Here is a 24,685-nt window from a genome sequence, read left to right on the forward strand (position 1 = left end):
GAACTAACCACGTACCTGTAGTACATTCTATCTACCCTAGGTACCTATCTACCTACCTACTGTGTGTACGGCACAACGTATGAGTAGGATATGCCTGTAGAGACCTCATCTACTATAGGTACGTTGTTATAGGTACGTAGCAGCCCGGGCATACCGCCTTCTCTGCACCGTGGGATCTTTTGTGGAAACCGGGCGGGAAATTTTCGGAATAGACAGACACACGGCGAGAGGACAGGGGAGGGGATGAAGACGAGGGTTAGAGAGAGAGACAAGAGACAAGAGACAGAGATGACGAAAAGTGGACACGAGAATCGTGAAGCGTGTCTGATAATACTCATGAGCAGAGGCTCGAGGTCGACGGCCAGGGATATACGTATCGCTGAATGTATGGGATGCCGCGAATGCAGGTATCCCGGATCGGTAGATTAGGTACATGCGGTGGCGGACAGCAGGTAGCGCGATGCGCAGCGCGGCGGGTTAGTGGTACGTTAGGCGGTACGTTAGGCGGTACGTTAGGCGGTACGCCGCCAGGTACGTGTGTGCGTCGGCTCGAAACCGTCGACGGTACGGTCACGAAGAGAAGTGGGCAGGGCCAAGAGGGAGGGGGGGGGGGGGAGGGCGGCGCTAGGCGGGATCAGGCAGGAAGATGCCCCCTTACACAGTCTCTGCTCATCCTCATGTGGCGAACGAGTCTTCGAATCAGACGCGCCGGCCGAGGAGGCGAACCCTTGCCTATGCCAACCCAACCTTTCTTGGTCGACCTGCCATCCCCATTTACGCTCTGTACTCATATATGAGTATGAGTATGAGTATACGTACTTCGTAACCCAGCCCCACCCCTCATCTTCTCCCTCTCCCCCCCCCGGTCTCAAGGTTCTTCGTCTGGGCAGACGGGACCAACGTCAGGCCCTGGCGCGTCTGACAAATTAAAATTCTGCACGCGAGGGTGGATGCTGTTTGAAGACGGAAACTAGAGGGAGAAAAAATTTACTACCCAATATAGATATGCTGTCCCGTCGTACGTGTATGTACCCACGTACACTACGTAGACGGACGGAGAGGGGCTGGACGGAGGAGAGGAAGAAGAGAGGAACGAGCAGAAAAATATGTGTGCGTGCGTGTATATATTATGCGTATGTATATGTGTGTGTATTGTGTGTGTGTGTGTGTGTGTGTGTGTGTGTGTGTGTATTGTGTGTGTGTGTGTGTCATAATTGCTGAGTCACGAAGAGAGCAGGGGAGCCGGGGAGGGATTTCCCCTTCTTTCTCCTTCTCTTCGCCCGGCCGCTCATTCGATTCGACGTGTAAATGCATGTAGGTCTCGAATGAGGGCGGTCGCACCGCAACAACCGACCTATGACCGGCAGAGGAAGACCAATCCTTAAACCATTCTGGATTCCACGGCCATCTGGTTCGACGTCCCCTTCCGGTATGTGCGTGTGCGCGTGCATCTGTGTGCGCGTATGTGCGTATGTGTACGTATATGAGTATAGATATTGTGGTAGGTATGCGTGGGCATTTGTGCGCGCGTGTGTGGGAGAATGTGCGTAGGGGAAAGGGAGGGCATGGCATTTTGGTTGGTCGACTTCCGCTGGGGACAGGACGGAGGGAAGCAAATCTCTGCCTGGTTGGAGGTCCTACGTGTAGCAGGCCAAGCTACCTATTCAAGGTCCACGGCGTCAAAAATGGGCCTCGCAGACGGATGGATGGCTTGCGACGGACCTGTATGAGAACGTAGTCCGTATGTACATATACGTACGCATATACATAGGTATGGTATGCGCCTACGTCCAAGGTTTCAACAGGTATGGAGATACCTAAAGGAACCCCGTCCTCTCGTGGCTGGTCTCCTTCCAGGAATTCGTCAGGGCAGCGCGAACCAGCAACAGGGCAGAAGACCGGCGCTGCATATACGGAACCTACCCTACCCGTAGGTTATAACCTTCAGGCAGCGAGGGCCGGCGAGGCAAGTGACGGACGCCGCTTGTCATCCAGCGCGCGCCGAGCGAAAGGTTGATCGGGGAGACGAACGAGGGGAGAGGGATAGAGAGAGAATACCTAGACGGAGAGAGAGTGAATACCTAGATAGAGGGAGATGGACAATTCGCAATCAGCTACGTCACTCCCCAAGCACCACCCCAAAGAAGTACCGCCCCAAGTGCCAGTCAGTCCGCCACCAGACAGTGGCCACCAGACAGTGTCGTGTCCCATCTCACCCTCACCCTCTTCCCTCCCTCTCTCTCTCTCTCTCTCTTGCTCTCCCTACCTCACATATCTCCCTCCCGCTCTCTCTGCTCTCCGCCGCGCCGTCTCCCTCCCTGCCTCCGTCTCGCATAACCCCATCACACATTACGAAGACGGCCTCGCCGACCTAACGTCTTATCCGAAAGCCGTCAGAACACGAACAGGCCAGCCAGCCCTCTAGTCTCTTTGACAAGCGCCTCTGCGCCCTCCTGCTCCTCCCGCCCCTCCTCCCCACTCCTCTCAGTATGAGTATGTATACACGCATACATTCTTCCCCCTTCTCCGTAGCGCCATCCTGGTCAGAACCCGCCGCAATGCAGTGAGATAGATCTCAGTCCTCACCCTCACCCTCGCCCCCCCTTTCTTTTTTGTGATGCCCAGATTCCGGCATCTCTGTGATGACGCAAGCGTTACGGCATCAGCCCAATTCCTGGCTTGTCGCCTATTCTCAGGTGGTATGTCACCTGGTGTCACCCTGCGAGGGGTTGGAATGTCGCCTTGTTTCTTTATCCTCGCGTTTCTCCCTCGACCTTATCGCCCGCATCTGCACGGATCAGCACAACATCCAGGCGCTGACACACCAACCACCATGCCCAATGGCATCACCGGGTGTGAAGGCCACAGTGCTACTCCCGCCAATGAGCCCTAGCCTGTGCCGCTCTCGTCAGCGTCGCCGCCGGACCGGCATCTGCGGTCGATGGTCGAAACGGGCACGGCAAGATGGCATCCTCAGCAACACGACGCGACCCTTTATCTCGTCGACAACACTGGCACACCGACAATACAATGCACATCTCTCTCCCTCTCTCTGTAAACGCGCTCTGCTCGCTGCCGACAGCTCGCCTCATCCCCTTCTTCGCCTCTCCGCTACCGTAGCATTTAAGCCGTCGCATAGCGACGTCTGGGTACATTAGCGTCGCACTACAGGCCACCGGCCCCGTCGGCACTCACCTCCGGGTAAAGCTACTGCGGTAGGATCCCATCCCTATCGGATATTGACACCGATGCGTGTTGTCCGCCCAGGTTAGAGCAGGCCCGGCCAATCAGTTGCGTCGCGAGCCTCGTGTTGCTAGACAAAGCTTAATCGTACTCTCTTAGCTTTCTCCTAGTCGTAGCGTAGCCCCTTCTCGCCAGCATCGCTTCACCCCCACACCGAGTCAGGCGAGCGGCGCCGCATCTAGGCTCACGGCCTTTCCATCTATCCCTATTACGATATCGCGACGGACGCCTCGCGCGCCGCTACGCAGGATATACGCAATTGGAGAGGTATGGGACCGACGACCCCAGGCCCGTTCCCTCATTCGCCGCATCCGATATTGCCCGTGACTGGCGAGGGTCACGTTTCCGCTTACTTGGACATACCTAAAAGTCACACACCAGCGTCTCCTCGTACACTCACACGTAGACGCCCTCTACGTGTGGAGCAGCAGTGCTCCGACAGAACTCCATGCATCGCAGAACCCGCCAAGGCCTCTTTCTGTCCCGTCGTATTGCTTTAAACTCTCCTATCTAGGCGACGGAGATTTTCCTGGTGACTCGGCAGGGTCTCACACACGGGATGGCAGCGGCCATTGGCCCACCTACGTTTTTTCCCCGCAGTCTCTCCAACCCCGATGGACGTTACTCCTGTGTGTCTTAATCTCATACCTCTTAGCCCCCCGTATATGGGCGGATCTCGATTGTCCCCTCCCGCATCTCCGCCAGGTGATCCACTACTGTCCGGGTTCTGTTAACTACCTCGCCGCCAATCTCCTATCGGCAACCCGCGGGCAAGCCCGATACTACTTGGTAATGGTATGGACACATCCACCTCATCGCCAGAAACTCGAGACGGCGACAACGATTAGGTTCCCACGTCGGATAGCACACCCATGGTAACGTCGAGGATCTTACTGCTTTCCACCTAGCTCGAGGTTGCCGGTCTTATTATGCCTACCGGACCATCTTCAATAGGCGAGGGGGGGCAATAATAATATTTTCTCGGAAAGAGAGAAGGCATCGCCACTTTGTTATCTATGGAAAGGAGAGGGTGGGGGGGAGGGTAGGAACGGTGAGTAACCTCGGCAGCACTGGTGGTAAGTCGATCTCCGAGTGCGGGGGCCGTATGTCGTCGCCATCCCTTGGACGGTCGTAGGACGACAGTTGACAAGTTAGTAAAAGCATCCAGTAAGAAGTTGGATGGCGGGCGGGTGAGCAAGCTGGTGACACTTGGGGCTGCTCCGATATCCCGCCGACCTCGATCGCCACCGGACATGATCGTATCCGGGCGCGCTCGTCCGGCGTCGTAGGGGAGGGAGGCTTTTGCAATGCCGGCGTTTCTCCCACGGATGTATATCAACGCGTCCAACGCCCAACGCCCACCTACGATGAAACGAATAATTGGCGGCACATGTCCATGTCGAGTGGTAGAGCGAAGGACCTAAAGAGCATTCGCGAGAAGGCCTTCTCAGTAATACGTAAGACTTGAGCCCCGAAAACTCGGGTTGGAAGTTAAGAGACCAATGGAAGCGAGAACTAAGGCAGCAGGGCTATAGGTAAGAGGAAACGAGTAAACTCAGGCCACGGGCAGGTAGGTAGGCAAATGTTCTAGTATATATACTCGCGGCCCCGTCTTGACTGCAAGTAGTCGATGTGCTCATACGATTCGCCCATACCATATCCCTCCCTCCCTATCGCCCCTCCCCTCGCACATAACACACATCCTAACCCTCGTTCCGGAACCGTGTCTCGGTTAGAGCCACATATCCTAGGGCGTTGATACAGGTGACAGACATCCAGACGCGTAGGCCCGGGGAAAGGAAGTCGGGGAAACACGCGATAATATAATGCCTATCTCCCCCGCCTAGTCCCCGATATACGGCATCCCGCTTCGTGTCGGCGCCAGCCTTCATTACCATTAATACACTATACCCGCGGCACAGACAATAGCGGAGCGTGCTATCTCGCCATGCCGGCCGCCGCACATGTGCCGACGTCTAAGCTCCGCCGGCCCGCCGTCTCGGCCATACGCCCGGCCAGATAGATAGATAGATAGAAGGTGTAAAAGATACGCGCGCGCCGCTTGTGTGCCTGGCGGGTGGTAGATGGATAGATAGGCTGTAAGGGGTCGGGTGTGTGTGGGTATGTCTAGCTATAGCGGTAAACACACACGCGTACGCACCCCCGCCTCTTCTCGCCCGTGCGTATACATAGTATCAAAATATATTCATGTCTATCTATGCTCTGATGGAAACGGACACGCAGACGCAGACACCAAGCGCACGCGCAGAGGGAGGCCCCGCGAGCACGCACCCACGCACGCCGGGTTGCGGCTCGCAGCACTCGCTTCCTCTCGCCTCCCTCCTTCCCTCTCTCCTTACTTCCGCCTCCCCTTCTCCATCGCGTCTCCCCCCCTATCTCCCCCGCGTCCCGGCCGAGCACGACGCCCAGTCACGCCCAGCGGATAGACAGTCCGGGCCCTGACGCAGGCGGCGGAGTAAGTACCTATCTTCCGCCTCGCTCCCCCCCCCCCCGGTGCCGCTGCTCCCGGATGGTCCCTCGCATCTCGACCGCGCCCTTCTCTCTTTCTCTCTCAGAGACGAGGTCGGTCTCGCTAGCCGGTTGCTTGCCCCCCTCCGCCCCCGCCCCCCTGGGAACGGGGCTGTCCTATCTCGCTAGCCGCACAGGCCGCTGGGCACGGAGCGGCAGTGGAGGGGGGGGGGGTGTTCGGGACTGGAGGGGACTGGAGGGGAAGGGGGCGGTTGATGTGCGGTGAGGGTCCTCGGGAGCCCGGCGCGCGCGTTAGCTGAAACAAAACGGATTCCCAGACCGGCGGCCGAGGTCTGAAACTCTCGCACGCTCCGTATACGGGGCACGGGGCCGCAGGCGTGCCTCTCGAGCCGGCGCCGGCCCGGAGGCCCCCGCGAGGCGCGGACGGATCGGTCTCGAAACGACAGATCGCCGAGACGACGCGCTGGGACTGGAGCTGCTTTCCTCTCTTTTGGCCCGTACGGTACACCCCCCTCTCTCTCTCTTCCTCTCTCTCTCTTCGCAGCTCGCGCCGCAGCTCGGCCTCGTCCGCCGGACCGCGACGTGCCGCAACGCGCGTCCCGCCCGACTCGCGCGGAGAAGCGAACTGCGCTGCTGTCCCCACCCACCCCCCCTTCCCCGGCTACGTCCCGGCCGGTCCTCTATCGAGCATTCGCGCCGCAGCGGCTCCCGTCCCGAGGTACCTGGCGCAAACCCCGTCGTCGGCCCGCCGGGCCTCGCGCCACGGGGCTGTCCGACGGACGAGACGGGCGCAGGGAGGGCGAGCATATTGGTCTCCTTTCCTTCGACACCGCGCGTCCCTCTCCCCTCCTCGCCTCCCTGGGCTAAGTGGATGGTCGACTGCCGCTATTGCTGCAGTCAAGCGAAAAGTATATGCGTATGCATATACACGCGAGCAACGCAGCAGCGCGGGCCACGGAGCGCAACCGGCCAGCATGAAACGGGCCCGCCGTTGGGCTTACCCTGTGCGGTTCTCATACCCCCTGGGGAGCTAAGGGTAGGTATATCTTGCGAGGGGGGGGAGAGCGGCCTTGAATACGGAAGCAGGGCGGCTCTGCCTCGACGTCTGCTCAGCACCTCCTCCTCCTCTCCCCTATCCCCGATCCATCCATTGCCGCGCCTGCGTGGCAGCGGGGGATGTTCTTCGTTGCGGCCATACCTGCCGCGATGGATTCCCTGCAGTGGGAATAAGTTAGGAGGGGGTGGCTAGACGGGAGTCAGTAGCAGCGCGGCTCGACCGGGCCCGGCGACCAAGTCGCCCTTCCTCCCCCCTTTATCCTCTTCCTTCATCTTTACACCCTTTTCGTCCCCCCCTCGCACTTCTCCTTACTTCCCTCCGCCCCCCCTTCCCCCCCCTTTCTCTCTCCCCCCTCAGCCAGGTGCCGAACTGGCTTTCGACGCCCCATCTTGCCCACATGCCCGCCGCCAACCTCCGGGCCTGCACACGCCGCCGCCGGCCACCGGGGCAGCTGCTGCCTCGCTACCTCCAACCTACACCTCCAACCTACGCCTACGCCTATACGCCTTCACATGGATAACCATGATCGCCAAGGTACACACCCCCCTCACATGGTAAAACTGCCTCTCTGCTCTATCCCGTCCTGTCCTATACCTCCCCTCTCCCTTCTTCCTCCTCCGTCCTCTACCCTCTATCCCACTCGCCGAACCTCCGCCCGTCTACCCACCTACCCACCCATCTAGCGAGCCAGCACCCCAGCTCCCTGCGCGCGTCTCCGTTTCCGGAAATAGATGGATGGATGGGCAAGACGGACAGAATAGGGGTCCAAGGCGTGTGGATCTCTACGACCGAGCATCGTTGTCCCCACAACCGAGTCCCTGCCTCCATCCCTCTCCTCTCCTCTCCCCGTTAACCTACCCCGGTCAACCCCCTCCCCCAGACGCTCCCCCGGTCGGAGTCGACCGCTGCTGCTACCTTCTCGGCTCGCTAAATGACGCCTCCGGGGAAAACAACACACGCGCACGCACGTAAGAAAAAAAAAAGGGGTCTACTCTCCGTCCAATAGACGGGTATATACCCCCCTCAGCTCCCCTCAATCCGTCTCTTCCGAGGCGAAGAGCCTACGTTTATGCAGGCCGACAGGCGTGCGTAGCAGCGCGAACCGCTTCCGTTACGACGGCGACAACAAGCTTTACATGGTAACCTAGAACGCGGACCAATACCTGCTTGGGAAGACAGACATGTCTATTGGATTATGCATCTACGTCTCTGCATGCATGCAAGTAGGGTCATGAAGGGCAAAGAACTCCGGGGTACCAAACCAAAAACCGCCTCTGCCAAGGCTGTTCGGCTTCTTGTAATTCTCCTATAAGCGGATGGCCCTCTCTCTCTCTCTCTCTCTCTCTCGTGGGAAGCTCTCTGGGGCGAATGCGTGTCCTAGTCAGGTATGCGTAGACGTGGAGGGTCCGTGTCTCTACCTCCTACAGACATACACTATAGATGGGGGGCGGCGGCTTGTGCTGTGCAGAAAATCCGTGCAACCCGGTTGGAGAGAGAGGCAGGGAGCAGACGTACGTATGTAGGTAAGAAAGAAAGAAAAAAAGGAGTACGTGTGCTGCATGCTGCGCGTGGAACCGTACCCCACGGGACCGTAGAGATCCCCCATATCTTGGGGTCGGCTCGGACAAGGGTCTCTTGATCTCGATTGCGCTCCCGGGAGCTGTCGAATTGGAGGCGAGCACCTCTGTTCGCGGTCCCCGTCGTGCGCTACCAAATCGCCACTTTGGAGTTTGACCGAATATGGGGCAAGGAACTATGCCGGTCCAAAAGACCAGGCTGCAGCGACGGGTCTAATCCAATGTGGGCGACTCACAGCCATCGTGGACACCACAGCACGTCGAATTACCCAGCCGTGGTCGGCGCTCGGCAGAAGATGACCTGATTCTCGACGGGGCTAGCTCGATCGCGGATCCAGCCAGCCATCTCGCCACGGAGGGCGCAGGAGACCCGTCGCCAGTGGCACCTCCACGGCTACGGCACAGAGCGACAAGGGGCTCGGCGCTGCGGCCTTGACAACTCAACGCACCTCCGTCTCCGGGAATAGCCAATAGAGGGACGACTGCGTCTGGGGAGGCACTTCGTGCGAGCCCCCAGTTTCGGGCCAGGAGACACGGAGATTAGTCGTCTGCGACGACGTGAGGGCGCCTGGTAAAACCTCTACTAGAGGTGTTTGCCGTGGTTCCGTAGCGATAGCCCTCCGACGATGCATACTGTTACCTACGACTCCGGGTTGACGTGGTGCGCTGTCCCAAACTGTTAAGACGAGCCACATCCGAGCTTTCGGCATCGCACCTGGGAGATCATCTCGGACGAGCAATACCCGCCCCCTCTCCCCTCCCCTCCTCCTCCTCCTCCCCGGGGCACCACAAGAACAGGCAACCCGGTGCGGAGAGGCAGAAGGCCGGAAAAACAGATAGGACTTTGTCGACTTGTCAAAGTCCGGCATGGCTAAGCACCACCCCGTACGCGACCCAGGGATCATGCCCGTTCCATGGGTTGACCCTGGACGCGAGAGGGAGGAGACGCTGGAAGGGCAAGCCAGTCGGTTTGGGATAGATGCCGCTGTAAGCTTTGTCAGATTGGGGCCACGGTATGGTATAGCGCATTAAGATGCATGGCAGAGGCGGGAGGCGGGAGCTAAGAATAAGACACTCCGCAGCGAGCCCGGTCAGAGCCCAGAAGGCGCGGGAAGAGAGATGACGATGAGACTCAGCCAACGTGTCGCATCAGCGGGCGGTGTGTGTGTGTATGTATGTATGTAGGCAGGTACTGTAGGTAAGCTAGTCCTAGGCAACGGGCCGCTGTGATTTGTGAGATCGCCGTAGACTAGTAAGCCCTCGACGCTCCCTCGACGCTCTCACCGGGCCAGCCTGGCATCCGGAATATCGAACAAGCGATTGCCAACCTGGCCGACCGGGGGGGATTTTTTTTCTTCTTGCAGGTACCGGTGCTAGCCCATCTGGGCACTGACTGCAGAGTGTTTCCTCGGCCTCGGATCACATCATGTTCACAGTCGTCTTCTTCCCTCCGTAGGGAGCGATCATCCACTCCTGCATCGGCGGGGGAGCGAAGACGAGAACGGCCGAGCTTACTATTCGCCGTTGCAACTCTTGTTCTCGATATCGCGAGCGAGCGTGGCACGCCGGTTGAGTCTCGTCGCGGCGGGCGAGGAGGGGGCCTGTGCCTCTGGCTCTCCCTCGCTAGCGCTCGCGAGCTTTTTCCCTTCCCTCTCGCGGACGATATTAATCCAAGATTTTCGCCAATACGGTGGGTGGTAGGGTGAAGGGGAGATTGGTGGCTACGTCGCCTGCTTGCTCGCGGGAAAACTCCTGATCGACACCCGGGATGGGTAAGGTTATTGGGAGCACGGGAATTGATTGGGAAGAGAAAGGAGGGGGGGGGGGAGAAGAGGAAAAAAAGAGCTGCGGTGACGGGAAAGCGACAGGCGGGAGAAGACCTACCTGTGATACATCGTCTATGCATGCACACGCACGCATGTATGTAGGGTACCTACTTCCTCCGTGAGATGTGAGTTAGGAGGACCGCAGGGAGGAGGAGCACCTCGAGCGGCGGCAGCGGCAGCAGCAGCAGCAGTGGGAGGTACGTACATCTGGGCGATGGTCCATCTATATGTATAGGAGGTACCTACCTACCTAGGTAGCTAGAGGTACCTAAGGCAGCGTCCGGTCGGGAAGAGAACGGCACGCAGGTATATCCATCCATGTTACCATCGTGGGCAGGTAGTAGTAGTAGTTACTAATGCATCGTAGGCACGTAGTGGGAAGGGCCAGAGAAGTTGAGGCAGAGAGTGGTGTCTACCGATAAATCCAGTGCTCGCGGCAGCTGGGGCGACAAAGTGGGAGGCCTTGGCGTGGAACATGTCGCCCATGTCCAGGCTGCCAGGTAGGTACCTACCTAAGGTACTTACCTACCTACTGACCTTAGGAATCTTTACTCAGAGGTCCCTACCTTAACGCCCTAATGTCGTAAAAGTCAAGTTAGGTACCTACCTACTAACCTAATGTCATGCAAGTCAAGCTAGGTACCTACGGTACCTAATGTATGTACCTTTGATGGGTCCTTGCCTTCCACATGGCTTTTATACGCACCCCCTCCCCCAGGATCAACCCCATAATCCCCCTACGACCACCCCCAAGCCTTTGCATAAGTCGACACGGCACCTAGGTACCTGAGGCCGGTAGCCTATGTTCAGCACGGCCGCCTCAGATGCATGCCGACCTCTGCCTTAGGTACTTAAACAGGTACATATGTAGGTACCTACGTGTACTACAGGTACCTAGGTTACGTGCCCGAGGCGAGGTTGCCACCCGAAGGTTGCCTTTAGCCATGGGCTGTTTCTCAATCCCACGCCCCCCCCCCCCCCCCTTCCCGGGCGCCGAATGGGGACACTCACTCTTGGCTCGATGGCTGGCTGGCTGGTTGGCTTGGCTTCTTCTGTCGAGCTTCCATCCCACCGCTTGCCCTTCTTCTACCCCACACCCCACCCCACTCATGTATGTATGTATGTATGTATGTATGTATGTATGTACGTATATATACGCACGTATGTAACGTATGTGCGTACGCGCGACAGCCCCGGGGAAGTCGGCAACGTCCAATCGACGCCAGGCCGGGGGGAACATATACCTTGTGCTCTCTCTCTGCGCGCCCCCTTTTCCCTCGAGCCTGTCCAGGTAAAGAGTCGCTCATCAATGTGAGGCGCGATGCAAATTTCCCAGCAACCCGAGCGGGGTCTCTTCCCGGCCCAGATTGGCTGGTCAGCTATCATCTCGCACCCCGTCCAGCGCCCTCCTCTCGCTCGCCCTTGAAACTTGCGAATCGGGATTTCAGTTGTTCAACCGCACCAGAATGTCGACGCATTTACACCGGCCAGGCACGAAGCGTCTCGTCGATGGCCACCGCGCAGCCGTCGCTTATGCCGCCCGCCTCTGCTTCGCATAGCGTGCGCACCAATACGTCGAGTCATCTTTTCTCCTCCCGACGCCGTCGTTGCTGCGCTGCGTCCCTTACCGCCTACGTTGGTCGACCGTCGCAGCACACGACGTCGGACACACCCAACCGGCCGGAAACGTGACGCGATGCACCTGCGGGTTATTTGCCAGTAACGAGTGTTCGCGGATTCTTGGTATGCTATAATAGCAAAAAGAAAAAAAAAAGAGAAAAAAAAAATGCAGGGGGGCGAAACCAAGCAGGAAGATTCGCTTATACATATAGATGACTCGGTACACGTGTACGAAATAAGGCCCGACGGCACTTTGTTTTCTTCCCTCTCTCTTCTTCTTCTTCTTCTTTTTTTTCCCGTCCCCATTCTCGTCTCAGCCCTGGGCTAGGCAGCTTCCGTATTCAGGCCCTGGCCGTGGGCTTGCCCGTAGGCCGAAGACTCGGTGTGTAGCACCAGCGAGATGCTAGCACGTAACAACAGCCCCCAAGCCCAGGTGGCTTTTCTTCAATATTCTTTCTCTGTCTGATGCGAGATGGCGACTCCGCCAAACCCCCGAGGCGATCCTGATGGATCCGGTCCCCTCCCTCGGTCCCTAAACGATTCATAATGCCCGGGCCTAGCACCGGATAGAGTTGGCCTGTGGAATGTTGTGTGTCTGCATTTAGCTCTCACATCGCAATACTCCGAAGGGACGCTTACCTCGAGCGACCACAAGAGCTCGCCGTAGGAGTCTTACTATAGATTGTCGCCACGTAATAAGGGTGAAAAGGCCCTCTTGGGTACCTGCTACCCACCTTAGGTACCTACCTACCTAACCTACCTACCTATCTACTTGCACCTCGTACTTGCGTCCCTTGGGCCGCCTACATACCTATATTGACACATACCCCGTGCCGCGCAAGGTTAGGTACCTAGGTGCTCGTGGGTATGGCGATATAGCACAGCATGGTTTCTGGGAGGAACCTGGATGCCGGCTGGGTTTCTCCTCGTCGCCGTTCCAATGGCTGGCCCCCCCCCCGGTCAAGGTCCCCCCGGATGGGAGGCGTAAGGATAAATAAGGCTTAGCCAATGTCCCGACCGTCCATTCCCATTCGAGTTAGGTAACTCCCTTTCCCGCCGGTTCATCTCTCTCCCTTCTCCCCCTAAATGCCGACGAGAATCGACCCTCAGGTTCGACCGAACCCGCCTCCGGCCAGCCACAGCTGTAGACGATTATGTTTATGTTGGGACCGTTGGGCGGACGGATACTAGACACGCATGCCCGTCTATAGGTGACGGATGGATGGTGAATCCGGGAGCGGTAGGTGTCGAATGAGGTACCTGGGTACCTACCTGGCTCCATACCCAGGTTAGAGGTACCTCCTACCTGACTTACCTGTAATGGTGCATGCGTGGAACTACCTAGGTACCTACCTGTAGGTAGGTTACATTGAATTGGTCGGTAGGTACAGTACCTGACACCCATGTTAGCTGATAATTATATGTGTGCCTCACAAATTCACCGGCTTGATATACCGAAGCTACGCTCGTCGAAACAGAGGTAGGCACCTAAGGCGCCTCACCTCTGGAACCTGGCATTATCTGCCTCGTAAGATATCGCCCTCGAGGGGGTAAGGCAGATACTTCGCATTGATGGGCGGTTCGATACGTGCCACCACAAAACCGCGATGCACCCACCTCTGTGATTCATCCTATACGTAGGTGGTACCTACCGATGGCCACCCCCCTGGGCCCCTCCGGTCTCCATCGTCCCCGGGAATGCTAACATGTATGTAGGCTTTGTACATTGCTTCCAATTGCCGTTTCGCACGTATCGTGGGGGGACGGCTGCGCCTACGTCCACATACTTACATGGCCTGGGTGCGGCGCGGGTGTGTGCGTAATGTAATGTAATAATAATAATAATAATAATAATAATAATGATAATAATAACGGATGGGAGGGGATGGGTTGAGATGGGACGGGTTGAGAGGAGATGGTGTTGACGGCCTGGTGGATTCACGTCGGCCTCCTATAAGAGATACCCGCCTTGGCTCAGGGACCTATCGAGAGCGTGTTGCCCAATCTGGTAAGTGCACACGGCCAATTCCCCTCCGGCCGCGGTGGCTGTAGGTCCTGATGTGAGCACCTAACACCCCTATAGGGGCTAGGTATGTACCTACCTAGGTAGGTAGGTACCTGTAGAGATATATGTCTGTCCAAGTCGCACGTCTGTAGCACGCTGTGGTAGTGGTGGTGGTGGTGGTGGTGGTGGTGTATCCGGTCGTGTAGGCCCGTCCTACCCTGTCCTGTCCTGTCCTGTCCGACGAGACGTGAGCCTTGAAATGTCCTTTCGGGTTGGCTGGGTGTACCCAACATATGTCTCATCGAACGGGCCTGGGGTGACGGGTCCCCGGAATGACTGAATCTGGGGTCAGAACATGCCCATAGCTGCGTGTTTGTGTTCTCGACTGTTCCCCCGGTATTCACGACTTATCAGACATTTCATTGCCCATAATAAAAAAACCATTCGCAGCCGTTTGCCTCCCGTCGGTTTCTCCTCTTTTTGGGGGAGGGTTATTTTTTTTTTTCCCTTTTCAATCTTCTCGCTCTCCTCTCCGTCCGTTGCCGCCTTGCCAGTAAATACACGGTCACTGCGGCGTAATCGATGGGACAAATTACGTTGCTGCTGTATCTGCCTACGGACCTCCCTTCATTCCCGCACACACTGAACACTGACTGACATCCACACATCCCACGCGAGAGTCGACGACTGGAGAGTTGCACACACATGCACAGACCAGACACGCACGGAATGTGTCCATAAATACACCCGCATACACGCGCTCCCCATACGTTGCGCCTACACATCACCCCCTTTCCACCCAGCACACACGCACAAGCACACACACATATCCGCCAGCAACGTCAATATATCCACGTCAACGCATGTCCTAAGCATATGGTCGGGGTGAGACGTCTAACCTGAACCCGGCCTCTTGAATAATAACCGTCTCTGTCTCTCCTTCTTCTTCTCACCTTCTCTCCATCTTCCTCTCTCCTTCGTCGACCCTTGGCTGTGACCGACTTGCATACTTCAGCAACAACTTACAACCTTCAGCAACTTACAACCTTGAGCCTGCCCAGCCGGACCCCCTCCTTTTTTTTACGCCCATCCACCGGCGGTCGATTATCTGGTTTCGGGATCTGACATCTCCAGCAGGACGGACGGGAGCACCGGCTGCTCTCTCTCTCTCTCTCTCTCTCTCTCTCTCTCGCCCATTCGCCTCTCACTCTCCCCCCTCGCCGCCATCAGCTTTGCTAAGAGTCTCCCCCCCCCTCCCCATCTCTCCTCTCCCTCCTATCTCCGTGGAGTCAACACCACAGACGCTGCAGACCCTAGTATCTAGTACTGCTACTGTGGGCTGTGAGATCGAGAGAGACGGCATACGACCGGGGATTACGCCTTGAAGGAGGTAAGTTGGATAGTTTCCTATGTACCTATGTCTGCGCTCTCCCCATCCCCGTATACTGCCCATATCCTACCGATATTCATACTCTGCCGACGTCTGCCCTGTCGACGTCTACGTCCTACCTTACCTCCTACCTGGACTTACCTGTCGGCGATGTGCCTTACATGCAACCGGCGTTGCGTCCCGGCCGTCTGCGCTGTTGGTGTGTGACTTACACCCGCATACCCACCGCCTTTTCTGCAAGCCTTCCCACACATGTCTCTGGCGCTTCTTGCCTCCTGCCCACATATATCCATGACGCATCGGTGGTGGCACACTTTTCCACGCCTTCCATGCCTTCTTCCTTCCACCTCTCCCGCGTTCTTATTTCTGGGCAGTTGCTTGCTGCGGCACCCTCTCCCATTCTCCATTCTTGTATGAAGGTACTTCGAGTGACCTGCCAAGGTACTTGTGGGTACATTTGCTTCTTCACCCCCTTCCGCCCCTCCCCGTCGCTCCCCTTCCTTCCCCGGCCTAACGGGTACGTAGCTACCTACCTAGGTACCTTAGGTACCTACCCACTTACATCCTGCCTGCCTGAGCTCTTCCAACTTAATACACCTTCCCCGATTTCTATTTCTACCTGCTCCTGCCACCCGGATCTTGTGTGAATCCACAACTTCCCCTTCTCCCCCAGACGCCTACATAACCCTACCTTGACATACCCCAAGGGACCTGTTCCCCAGTATCTCTTCTTTATCTGTCTTGCTGGCCTTCGACAAACCTGCTTCCACCTCTCCCACCTCTCCTCTCCCACAGTCTCTCTCCACCAGGGCGTCATCAGCCTCGCGAACTACCGCCAGGTCGTCTGATCGAGTTCCTAACATACTTAAAGAGGCTCGTCAAGCAGTATCTCGGCTCATACATCTGTTCTTCGGTTTCTCTCTAGAGTGCCTTACTGCCGACGACATCTCCATCGTTGGTCTCTAGACTACCCATACGCAAGAAATAGTCAAGCAACCTACCTAGTCGCAAGTACGCCCCCCTTCCACCTATCTAACCACGACAACTTGGTGTCTGCCTGTCGAGGTGCACTGCTAACGTCTGGTCGTAGAGGACACACCTTCAACATGCCTAGCCAAATCGCCGCCCCTATCCCGGTCACACCACCGCGCAACAAGGGCATGCGCTCCACCTCTTCTACGGACCTGTTCGCTAGTCTGAACGCCACGCTCTCCTTGCAGGACGGCGTGCAGACTACGCCCGTCCGCTCCATCCAGGAGCGAGACTGGGACGTGCCCGCGCCCCCGCCGCCGAGCCCGGTGAGCTTTCATCCGGATCACTGGCAACGAACACTGCGTCGTTGAGGTTGCCCCCTTCCCCGTCGCATCTTACGAATGGGTGCTTTTGCATTGCGTTGTCTTTGTGTGTCTGCATGTCTGTGTACGGGTAGCGGGGGGTCTGACTTGGGAGTTTATGGATGCGAAATACTCTGGCACAAGGGAATAATGGGTCTACACAAAAGTCGACGAGGTGGCTGTTTACGGCATCCATCTTATTGGAGGGGAAAAAGTAGGGTCAGGCCGGGGGCGTCTCTCATTTGGTAACCAATTTACCAGTTATGCTCCCTCGGGTCGTGGTGCTACTCCCACACAGCACGCCGCTCTGGTCTTGTTTGACCCTGGTCTGTTTGTTCGATGGTATTACTAGGTGCGATAGTTGATCATACGCATACCCCATAAATTTTTTTTCCGCAACGAGCTGTAGCAAATGTCTCGTCTCTTCCTCGTCGTGCTGGGTATTTCCCGGTTGTGTGTCAAGAGTTTGTCGCCCTCTGGCATGGTTTGGTGCCTGGATTTGGTAGCGCCGTGGTTATATATGACGCAGTCAAGCAAAAGGCGAGAAAAGCCATGCAGAAAAGCCATGCGGGCTTGGAGAGAGAAACGAGTTGTTGCGTTTGTAGGATGGGTTTTGATTGCTAAATGCTGCAAACGCAACTACGGAGGGACGATGCTCAGTTGCAGTCCTCGGTGGAGTTGCTACGCAGTACTCATAATATCTTGGGTAGGTTGCTTTGCTGGGAGGACCGGCGTGTATGTACGGATAGTTATAACACGTTGTTACCTATGGTAAGGGAATCAATCAGTCAATCAACGAAGCAGAAGGACGATACGAGTTGATCGGAAGCGAGGATGAGAGGGAGAAGAGGCGAGCAGTGCCGATGTATTTGTTTATCGATAGACGAGAAGCACACAAGACGAACCTCGGCTGCTCGAACAGGGCCGCCACCCGGAGGGGAGGCAAATAAAAGGTACGTGGATCTCTATGAGAGGTACTGAGTACAGAGGTGTCAGGTGTCAGGTACGTACCTGCGAGTGGCAACGCTAGACGCGCCCCACCTATTTACGCGATCTGCCGCGCGACGCGTCTTGGTCCGTGGGGGTTTCGCGTCTTTCCCCTTTTCATACCCGCCGTGTATTTGTTATGTACGCGTCGGCGTGGGCCCGCGCGCCCCAGGGCCGGTTTCAATTTTACAGACCCATATGTACCTACTGCGAACCGTGCCTCGTTTGCATTCCCCGAAAACAATCTTTCTTCACCGACTGAACAGAGAGACATTCGATCCATCGACAAGTCGAACGTGTTAGCATACCAATCCCGCCATTGTAGTTTCTTTCTCGTTGTCACGAATATCCGGGCCTAGCCAGAGTTGTCTCGACCTTTCCCGCGTCTGATTGTGCCTCATCATCTCAACTTGCTCTTTCCGCCCAGAGAGGACGGAAAGAAAAGTGAATCAAAACCAGTCCACGCCATGGCTTCTTCCCCTGTTGCGAGACAGCAGCAACGTCGGAAGGCGTCTGCTAGATCCAAGGCCGCCGCTCCCCAGCCGCAGCACGCGTCGGCGAGCATCAGCAGCTTCGCCCGCGTGTCGAAAACCACTACCGCGAGGACCGACAGTAAGAAGCAGGACCCTGCTTCTAGTTCTCCCACACCCGCCACACCTGCTGCTACTACTACTACTAGAACTTCTACGCGGAGAAAGACCAGCGCTACCGCCGCGCTCGAACCCATCACGCCCGCCTCGCGGAAGCGTAAGGCGGCGACGCGGCCGAGCGAGGTCGAAGACTCGCTCTCGGCCGACGAGGGGACGCCTAAGAGGACTGCTACTGCTGCTGCGGCTCCCGCCCTACGCGCACCAACAACCGCGCCACTACAACTACCATCACAACCGGCCAAGCGCGGCCGCGGCCGCCCCCCGAAGAAACCACGCCATGTCGCCCCCCTAGCTGCCATTCCCACCACCACCATCAGCGTACCGCCGAGGAAGCGAGCCCGCAGCCCGACCCCTTCAGCCAGCATCGCCTCAGAGTCGGACGACGCGAGCGCGCTGCTCTTCAAGAAACTGCGCCTGGAGTCGTCGCCGGCTAGCACGCGCTTCTCGTCGTCATTGTCATCCTTCTCGGGCGACTCGTGCGCGCCGCCGCCGACGACGCCGGACACGCCCGTCTCGGACGCCGACTCGGGCGGGGCGCGCTCGCGCGCTCGCGCGCTCCCGCCGGCCGTCGCCGCGCTCGTCGACCTGCACGCGGCGCTGCTGCGCACGCTGTCGCTGCACGCGGCGCACGCGGGCGCCGGCGCGCCCGCCGACCTGCGCGCGCTGCGCGCCGACGCCGCGCGCGCGTGGGGCCGCCGCGCCGTCTCCGCCGACGACGTGCGCGCCTGCCTCGGCGTGCTGCTCGCCGCCGACACCACCGCCGCGCCGCCGCTCCTCGAGCTCGTCGACTACGGCCCCGGCAAGGTGTGCCTCGAGATCCGCGCCGCGGCGGAGGATGGCGCGGCGGCGAGGGCGGTGCCGCGTCCGCCGCTGCGCGAGGCTGAGCTCAAGGCCGCGTTCGCGGCCGAGGTGCGCGCGCGCTGGTCGCGCTGGTGCGCGGAGGAGGCGGGCGAGCGGGACGAGGACGAGGACGAGGAAGGCGACGCCCGCGCGTTCCTCGCGGCGCTGCCACGCGCGCCCGTCACAATCTGCGAATCCGTCGCCAAGGCCGCCCCGGTGCTCGACGCCGGGCGCCGCCGCCTCGACGCGCTGCGCGGCGGGCTCGAGGCCAAGCGCGCGGCGAAGCTGCGGCCGCCGACGGGAGGAGCGCGGGAGAGAAAGCTAGGACAGGGCCCGGGACCGGAGCCGCCGCAGCAGCAGCAGGAAGAGAAGGAGCAGAAGCAAGAACCGCAGCAGCAGCCGCAGCCGAAGCTCAGCCTTCTCGACCGGCTCCGCGCGAAGGCCCAGCAGAAAGCGGCGGGCGCGGGCGCGGGACAGCTGACGGCGGCGCAGGCGGCGCGGCGGGCGGCGCTGCAGCGGGCGCCGGCGGTGGGGGCGGTGCTGGGGATGCTGGGGCGGGCGGAGGGGTCCGGGTTCGCGATGGCGGCGGTGGTGCAGCGGCTGCGGGACTCGGCGCCGGGGGGGGCCGGGCTGGCGCGCGACGACGCGGCGGCGTGCGTGCGGCTCCTCGCCGCCGAGGTCGCGCCCGCCTGGGTCCGCGTCGTGCGCCTGCCCGGCCGCCCCGAGGCCGTCGTGCTCGACCCCGCGGCCGAGGTCGGCGCGCGGGAGCTGCGCGAGCGGGTCGAGGGGTTGTTGGCGCGGTTGCAGAGGGAGGGGAGGTGAGAAGAAGAAGAAGGAGAGGAGGAATTCGGTGGGGAAAGGAAAGGAAAGGAAAGGAAGGGGAATAGGGATAAGGATTAGGAGTAGGGAGGAGGCAGAGAAAGAAGAATAAGAAGGGAGAGGAACGTGAACAAGAAGGAAGAAGACGAAGAGATTGTATAATGCGCGGAGAGGGCGTCGGCGGGGGAGGTGTTGTTACACTGCTGCGTGGCTGTATTTTGCATTGCATGGCATGGCATCGCGTCGCATGGCCTTGCGGCGTCGGGGTATGAATGGTTCTTGTATTATCGTGTTGGATTGGGTGGGAGGGCGTACCAGTCGGCATAGCGAGCGCGCGTGCGTTCTGTCCATTTCCGCGGAGGCTGCGGGCGTATCTAGGTGTAACCACCGCAAGTAATGAAACTCGAAATATCAAACATCAAACCAGACTTGCCGACGAGGTGTGCCTCTGTAGTCTATTGCTCGCCGTCCTCCCGTCTTCTCCATGCAAGAGACTGTACATGCGAGCGGACCAAGTCCCGCCGACGCCCCGTCTTCGCGGCGGGAGCAGGCCGGGGAAGGACGGGGATCCAGGAACCAAGACACGTGCTCCCCCGGCCCCTCCGGTACACTTCATCGTACAGCTTTTCCCCATCCGCTTTACTTCACGGTTCTTGTCACGCGTTGCCCCATCTGTCTATATAATGCACGGTCTATGAATGTATGTTATCGTCCACGGTATCGAAACCCGCCCCACCGCCTTCGTCCGTTTGTATGTTCCCATCCGGTCGCCCCTAGAAGCTCGTAGCTAGCTTGTGCTTTCCTATCTCCCCCTCTCTCCTTCCCGGCCGGCTCCCGCTCACGTCTATTTCTTGTCCTTGGGCTTGAACTTGGGCTCGCCGATGCCGGCGCCGCGGAGCTTGACGTTGAGGACGCGCTCCATGGCGGAGAGGACCTTCTGGTCGGGGGTGGCGGTGCCGCGCTCGAAGTCGGCTACGATGCCCGGCGTCGTGTTGCACTTGGTGGCCAGGTCCTTCTGCGTCATCTTGGGCTCGGCCCGCTGCCGCGCCTGGCTGATGGCGTCGCCCACCTCCTTGCCCACCGTGTTCGGCTTGATGATGTCGTCGCTGCGGTCGACCTTGGTGAGGCGCTGGCCCTCGGGTCCCTTGCCGACCTGTGGTTTGGGGGCGGTTAGTTGGAGAACGGGGAAGACGTGCGGTGGTGGTAATGCCCCGTACGAGCGTGTGCCTATGGTTGTTGTAGGTGTGCGTCTCATATGCTTTGGCGCATGGGCTGCGGGCGTAGGCCCGATTTTCACACGCGTCTGGTGTATGTATTTTGTGTTTGGTGTGATGCTGTGCGAGTGTGGGGCGGGCGAAGGTAGTGACGAGGGATTATTACAATCTCTCGACAGGATGGATGATGCAGCGACGGGGACGGGGGCGATGGGCAACGACAACGGCAATAGCAACGGGAGGGAATGAAACTTACAGAGTTACCGGTGGCGAACTTCTTCTCTGTGGTGATGGGGCCGCCGGAGCGCATGGCGGCGTTGAGGGCCGACTTGCCTCGAACCACCGTCTCTCGGTCCGAGGCACCGCCGCGGACTTTGCTGCCGATCTTAGTGACCGAGTTCCAGTCGTCAGACATGGTGATGGTGATGGCTGGCCTCTTGCGGGGAGTGGCTGCGTGGTACGGGGACGTCCGTATGGAAAAGGTGGCAGATGGGCGCTTGCTGTGCTGTGCTCTGCTGTGCTGTGCTCTGCTGTGGTGTTGTGTCGTTTCTTGTCTGGTGGACAGGTTGTGCGTGTGGTGAAAAGGACAACAGGTCGAGGTTGAAGGTGCGAAAATGGTCGTGTGCTGTGCCAATGCCGCGAGGGTGGACGGGACAGGACGGGATATATGTATATGAGTAGGGGCTGGCTGATGCAGATAAACCCTTCGACGCTTTTTGGGGCTGTGGAAGACGAAGGAATGAGGGTGAAGGGTGAGAACTGGGGGGCGAGGGAGGCATCCCGGGCGGTGACCGGCGCCGCTGACTCAACCGGCGAACGGGAAATACCTATTTCCAATAAGTACCTGTACGGCCAGGTAATGAAATAAAATGCAGACGAGGTACAGGTACGAGGTGAGCCCGCGGCTAAATAGCACCGTGATCCTGTACTAGGTACCTACCAACTGGCGCGGCGACGCCGTCGCCCACAACATCCTGCGATGGGACGCCAAGGCGAGCCCTGCTGTTTTGGTGGGACTTGGAAAGCTTCGACTTTGATTTGGCGAGCGGGTCGCTGTGCTGTGGCTGGTGCACTCATACCCGTTGTGGCTCGGCAACCTGTCCTCTCCATTGTCATTTACCTACCTACCGGCCTGCCTACCTACCTACTACCTCTAGGCATATCACCTCCCTTCCTTCATCTCTCCTCCTAGTTCGCATTCATACCTAGACAACCACTTCGTCGCTCTCCGGACAGCTGCGTCGGCACTACGCCTCCCGCATGAACACCTCCCGCTGATGTCACGAACCCTTGGGGGATGTTGACCGCACCTCCAACAAGCTGAAGACGGGTGGCAGCACCGCTCCCACAGCCTCGAGTGTCGGCTTACCGCCGCCACTAGCCATTGATAGGATGGACGTTTCCCTGGGGGCGTTCCTCTATGCCGCAGTCCTGCGAGCGCCCGCGCTTTGCTACTACCTCCTCTTCGGAAGCCTTGGCGATCTAGTACTCCTTGCTACCGTCTTCCTCTGCACGAGAGCGCCACTCGTCCTCAACTTCCTCGAGGACAACTATTCCGACGCCTTTTTGCAAGCTGCGCTGGTCCTCACGATTGCCGTCACCTATCTCCGATACCGTGTCCAATTTCATAGCCGGTCGGCGTCGGTGGAGCCCCCCTCTCCGTGGAGAGGGCTGGGCAAGCCTTTGCTATTCCCGTGCCGAACCACCCACGCTCGCCTCTTCCCCGAGAAGCACTCTTTTGCCTATTCGTATCTCCTCGTCGGCATCCCTGTCGGCTGGACCGGGGTCTCGGGCGGCATGGTATCGAGTGGCAGGAACCCATTCGCCGTCGACGGCTGGTACCATGTGGATGCCGCCGACTATCTCGAAAGAGGCAGCGGCCACCTCGGTTTAAGGGGAAAATTGCATGCCTATCTCGAATCCCAGGTGTGTCGATGGCCCCCTAGATCCCTACCTGCGAAGATACTAGAGCTAACCGGCGCAGGGTATCGATCCCTCTCGTTACCCGCACGCCTACCTGGTGACGGCGGCTAAGTTTTTGGGTTACCATTTCAACCCTGTCTCTTTTTGGTATCTGTACTCCGCTGAGAAATCTCTGGCGGCAATCGTCCTTGAGGTCAACAACACCTTCGACGAGAGACGAATGTACTTCTTAAGTGTTCACGACGATGCGCCGGAATCTATAGGCCCACCTGAGATCGAACCAGCAGAATACGCGCATCAACCCGATGGCTCAAACGCCAAGCCGCTGAGAGGGACTTGGCCCAAGGACTTCCACGTATCCCCCTTTAATTCTAGGAAAGGTACCTACTCGCTTACAGCGCATGACCCTCTGCTCGAAAAGCGGAAAGGGAGAGGACCGATAGATAACACAATAAATCTGATTTCTTCCAAGAACCACGCCAAGCTGGTGGCCCGCATCTTCTCGGAAGGAGATGCGATCGACCCGGCAGCAATGACATTCCTTCAGAGGTCTATATTCTTAGCTCGCTGGTGGTGGGTCGGTCTCGTCACCTTTCCCCGTATCGTAAAGGAGGCAGCTCTCTTATTCTTTCGGCGGAAACTCCACGTTTGGTACCGACCGGAACCCCTGAGGACATCCATCGGCCGACATGCCGATGCTGTCGAGTGTCGGCTAGAGCCGCTGTTTAGAAGGTATCTGAAGCATCTCGTCCAACAATCGCCCACTCCACTCGTGGTGAGATATGTGCCTAGCGGTATCGCCGACGCTCTACCGGAGACTATGGAACCAACGACCGATCGAAGTTCGGCTGATGAGATGGAGTTTAAAGTACTGACGCCGGCTTTCTACTCGAGATTCGTACACTACGCCCACGATTTTGAGGCCATCTTCAGTGAGCTAAACGAAAACAACACAATTTGGGTATCGAAGCCGGATCTGCTCCCAAAGTTGTTTATCAAAAAAGATGTGCCGCCACCACTCCAAACTGCTAACTATCTCGAATACGGCTGTTTCACGGCCATTAAAAAGTTGCGGCGGAGACCCGAGCGCATCGAGCGGCCTTTGACATCGAGCCAACTCGGCGGCAGTGCCGCCCCCCAACAAGACATAAGAGGATTTCGACTCTCAGCCATGGACGGCTATGTCTTAGCTCAGGAGGATAGTGGGTCGAGACAAGTGTACAGGAATTCGGTGCTGATGTTGTTCATCGCCGATAGGATTGCCATGGGCAGTGTTGGTTTACTCCAACTCGGACACTGGATCATCAGGTTATTGGTAGCCTGCGTCGCGGTGCCCCCTGAGCACGTCGATGTATTTATCACGCGCAAGGGTTAGAAATGAGAAGACGGGCCTCGTCCCCATGAACCCGCTTCCTCCCATATTAGCCGATCCCACGACGGTATAAAAAAAGCTATTCCTGGGTAAACTTGGCTCGCAGCTATGCCAGTCGGGGGCGAGTCCTTTAGCTCGAGGTCCGAGATGAATTTGTCATGCTGCCCTCGGGTCCATCCGTCCGAGATTCGACGTCGTATGCGGGCGCTAGTCACACCAGCCTTGCGGGCATGAAGTCGAAACTTCGGTGTGATGCAGACAGACGACACGGGGACCTAGGACAGGTTGCGATAAGGCGAGGCTCGGTTCGGCGGCGCCAGACATGATTTGCGTTGGCA

General features: G+C 58.2%; 7 protein-coding genes across 7 annotated transcripts; 5 read left to right on the plus strand and 2 right to left on the minus strand.

The window, feature by feature from the left end:
• Positions 1-1,008: 1,008 nt before the first annotated feature.
• Positions 1,009-1,762, minus strand: GGS23DRAFT_268945 (uncharacterized protein). The gene has a single exon (XM_051512423.1). It carries the CDS (start codon positions 1,570-1,572, stop codon positions 1,042-1,044), a length of 531 nt encoding a protein of 176 aa, XP_051368464.1. The 5' UTR covers positions 1,573-1,762; the 3' UTR covers positions 1,009-1,041.
• A 771-nt stretch (positions 1,763-2,533) lies between these two features.
• GGS23DRAFT_268953 (uncharacterized protein) lies at positions 2,534-3,335 on the plus strand. The gene has a single exon (XM_051512424.1). The coding sequence runs from the start codon at positions 2,643-2,645 to the stop codon at positions 3,156-3,158; it is 516 nt and encodes a 171-aa protein (XP_051368465.1). The 5' UTR covers positions 2,534-2,642; the 3' UTR covers positions 3,159-3,335.
• An 11,958-nt stretch (positions 3,336-15,293) lies between these two features.
• Positions 15,294-16,382, plus strand: GGS23DRAFT_269027 (uncharacterized protein). The gene is made up of 3 exons (XM_051512426.1): positions 15,294-15,725; positions 16,080-16,215; positions 16,299-16,382. The coding sequence occupies exons 1-3, from the start codon at positions 15,370-15,372 to the stop codon at positions 16,320-16,322; spliced, it is 516 nt and encodes a 171-aa protein (XP_051368466.1). The 5' UTR covers positions 15,294-15,369; the 3' UTR covers positions 16,323-16,382.
• A 325-nt stretch (positions 16,383-16,707) lies between these two features.
• On the plus strand, positions 16,708-17,367 carry GGS23DRAFT_269014 (uncharacterized protein). The gene has a single exon (XM_051512425.1). The coding sequence runs from the start codon at positions 16,955-16,957 to the stop codon at positions 17,315-17,317; it is 363 nt and encodes a 120-aa protein (XP_051368467.1). The 5' UTR covers positions 16,708-16,954; the 3' UTR covers positions 17,318-17,367.
• A 291-nt stretch (positions 17,368-17,658) lies between these two features.
• On the plus strand, positions 17,659-20,510 carry GGS23DRAFT_614788 (uncharacterized protein). Its single transcript, XM_051520677.1, has one exon. It carries the CDS (start codon positions 17,997-17,999, stop codon positions 19,839-19,841), a length of 1,845 nt encoding a protein of 614 aa, XP_051368468.1. The 5' UTR covers positions 17,659-17,996; the 3' UTR covers positions 19,842-20,510.
• A 172-nt stretch (positions 20,511-20,682) lies between these two features.
• Positions 20,683-21,467, minus strand: GGS23DRAFT_600138 (multi protein-bridging factor 1; the record flags this gene model as incomplete). Its single annotated transcript, XM_051519021.1, has 2 exons — positions 20,683-20,991; positions 21,309-21,467. The coding sequence occupies 2 exons, from the start codon at positions 21,465-21,467 to the stop codon at positions 20,683-20,685; spliced, it is 468 nt and encodes a 155-aa protein (XP_051368469.1).
• A 252-nt stretch (positions 21,468-21,719) lies between these two features.
• Positions 21,720-24,350, plus strand: GGS23DRAFT_607345 (uncharacterized protein; the record flags this gene model as incomplete). Its single annotated transcript, XM_051520037.1, has 3 exons — positions 21,720-21,804; positions 22,482-22,978; positions 23,037-24,350. The coding sequence occupies 3 exons, from the start codon at positions 21,720-21,722 to the stop codon at positions 24,348-24,350; spliced, it is 1,896 nt and encodes a 631-aa protein (XP_051368470.1).
• Between the last annotated feature and the right edge of the window lie 335 nt (positions 24,351-24,685).

This window comes from Durotheca rogersii, assembly GCF_024521655.1.
Source record: "Durotheca rogersii strain YMJ 92031201 chromosome Unknown GGS23scaffold_29, whole genome shotgun sequence".
NCBI lineage: Eukaryota > Fungi > Ascomycota > Sordariomycetes > Xylariales > Xylariaceae > Durotheca > Durotheca rogersii.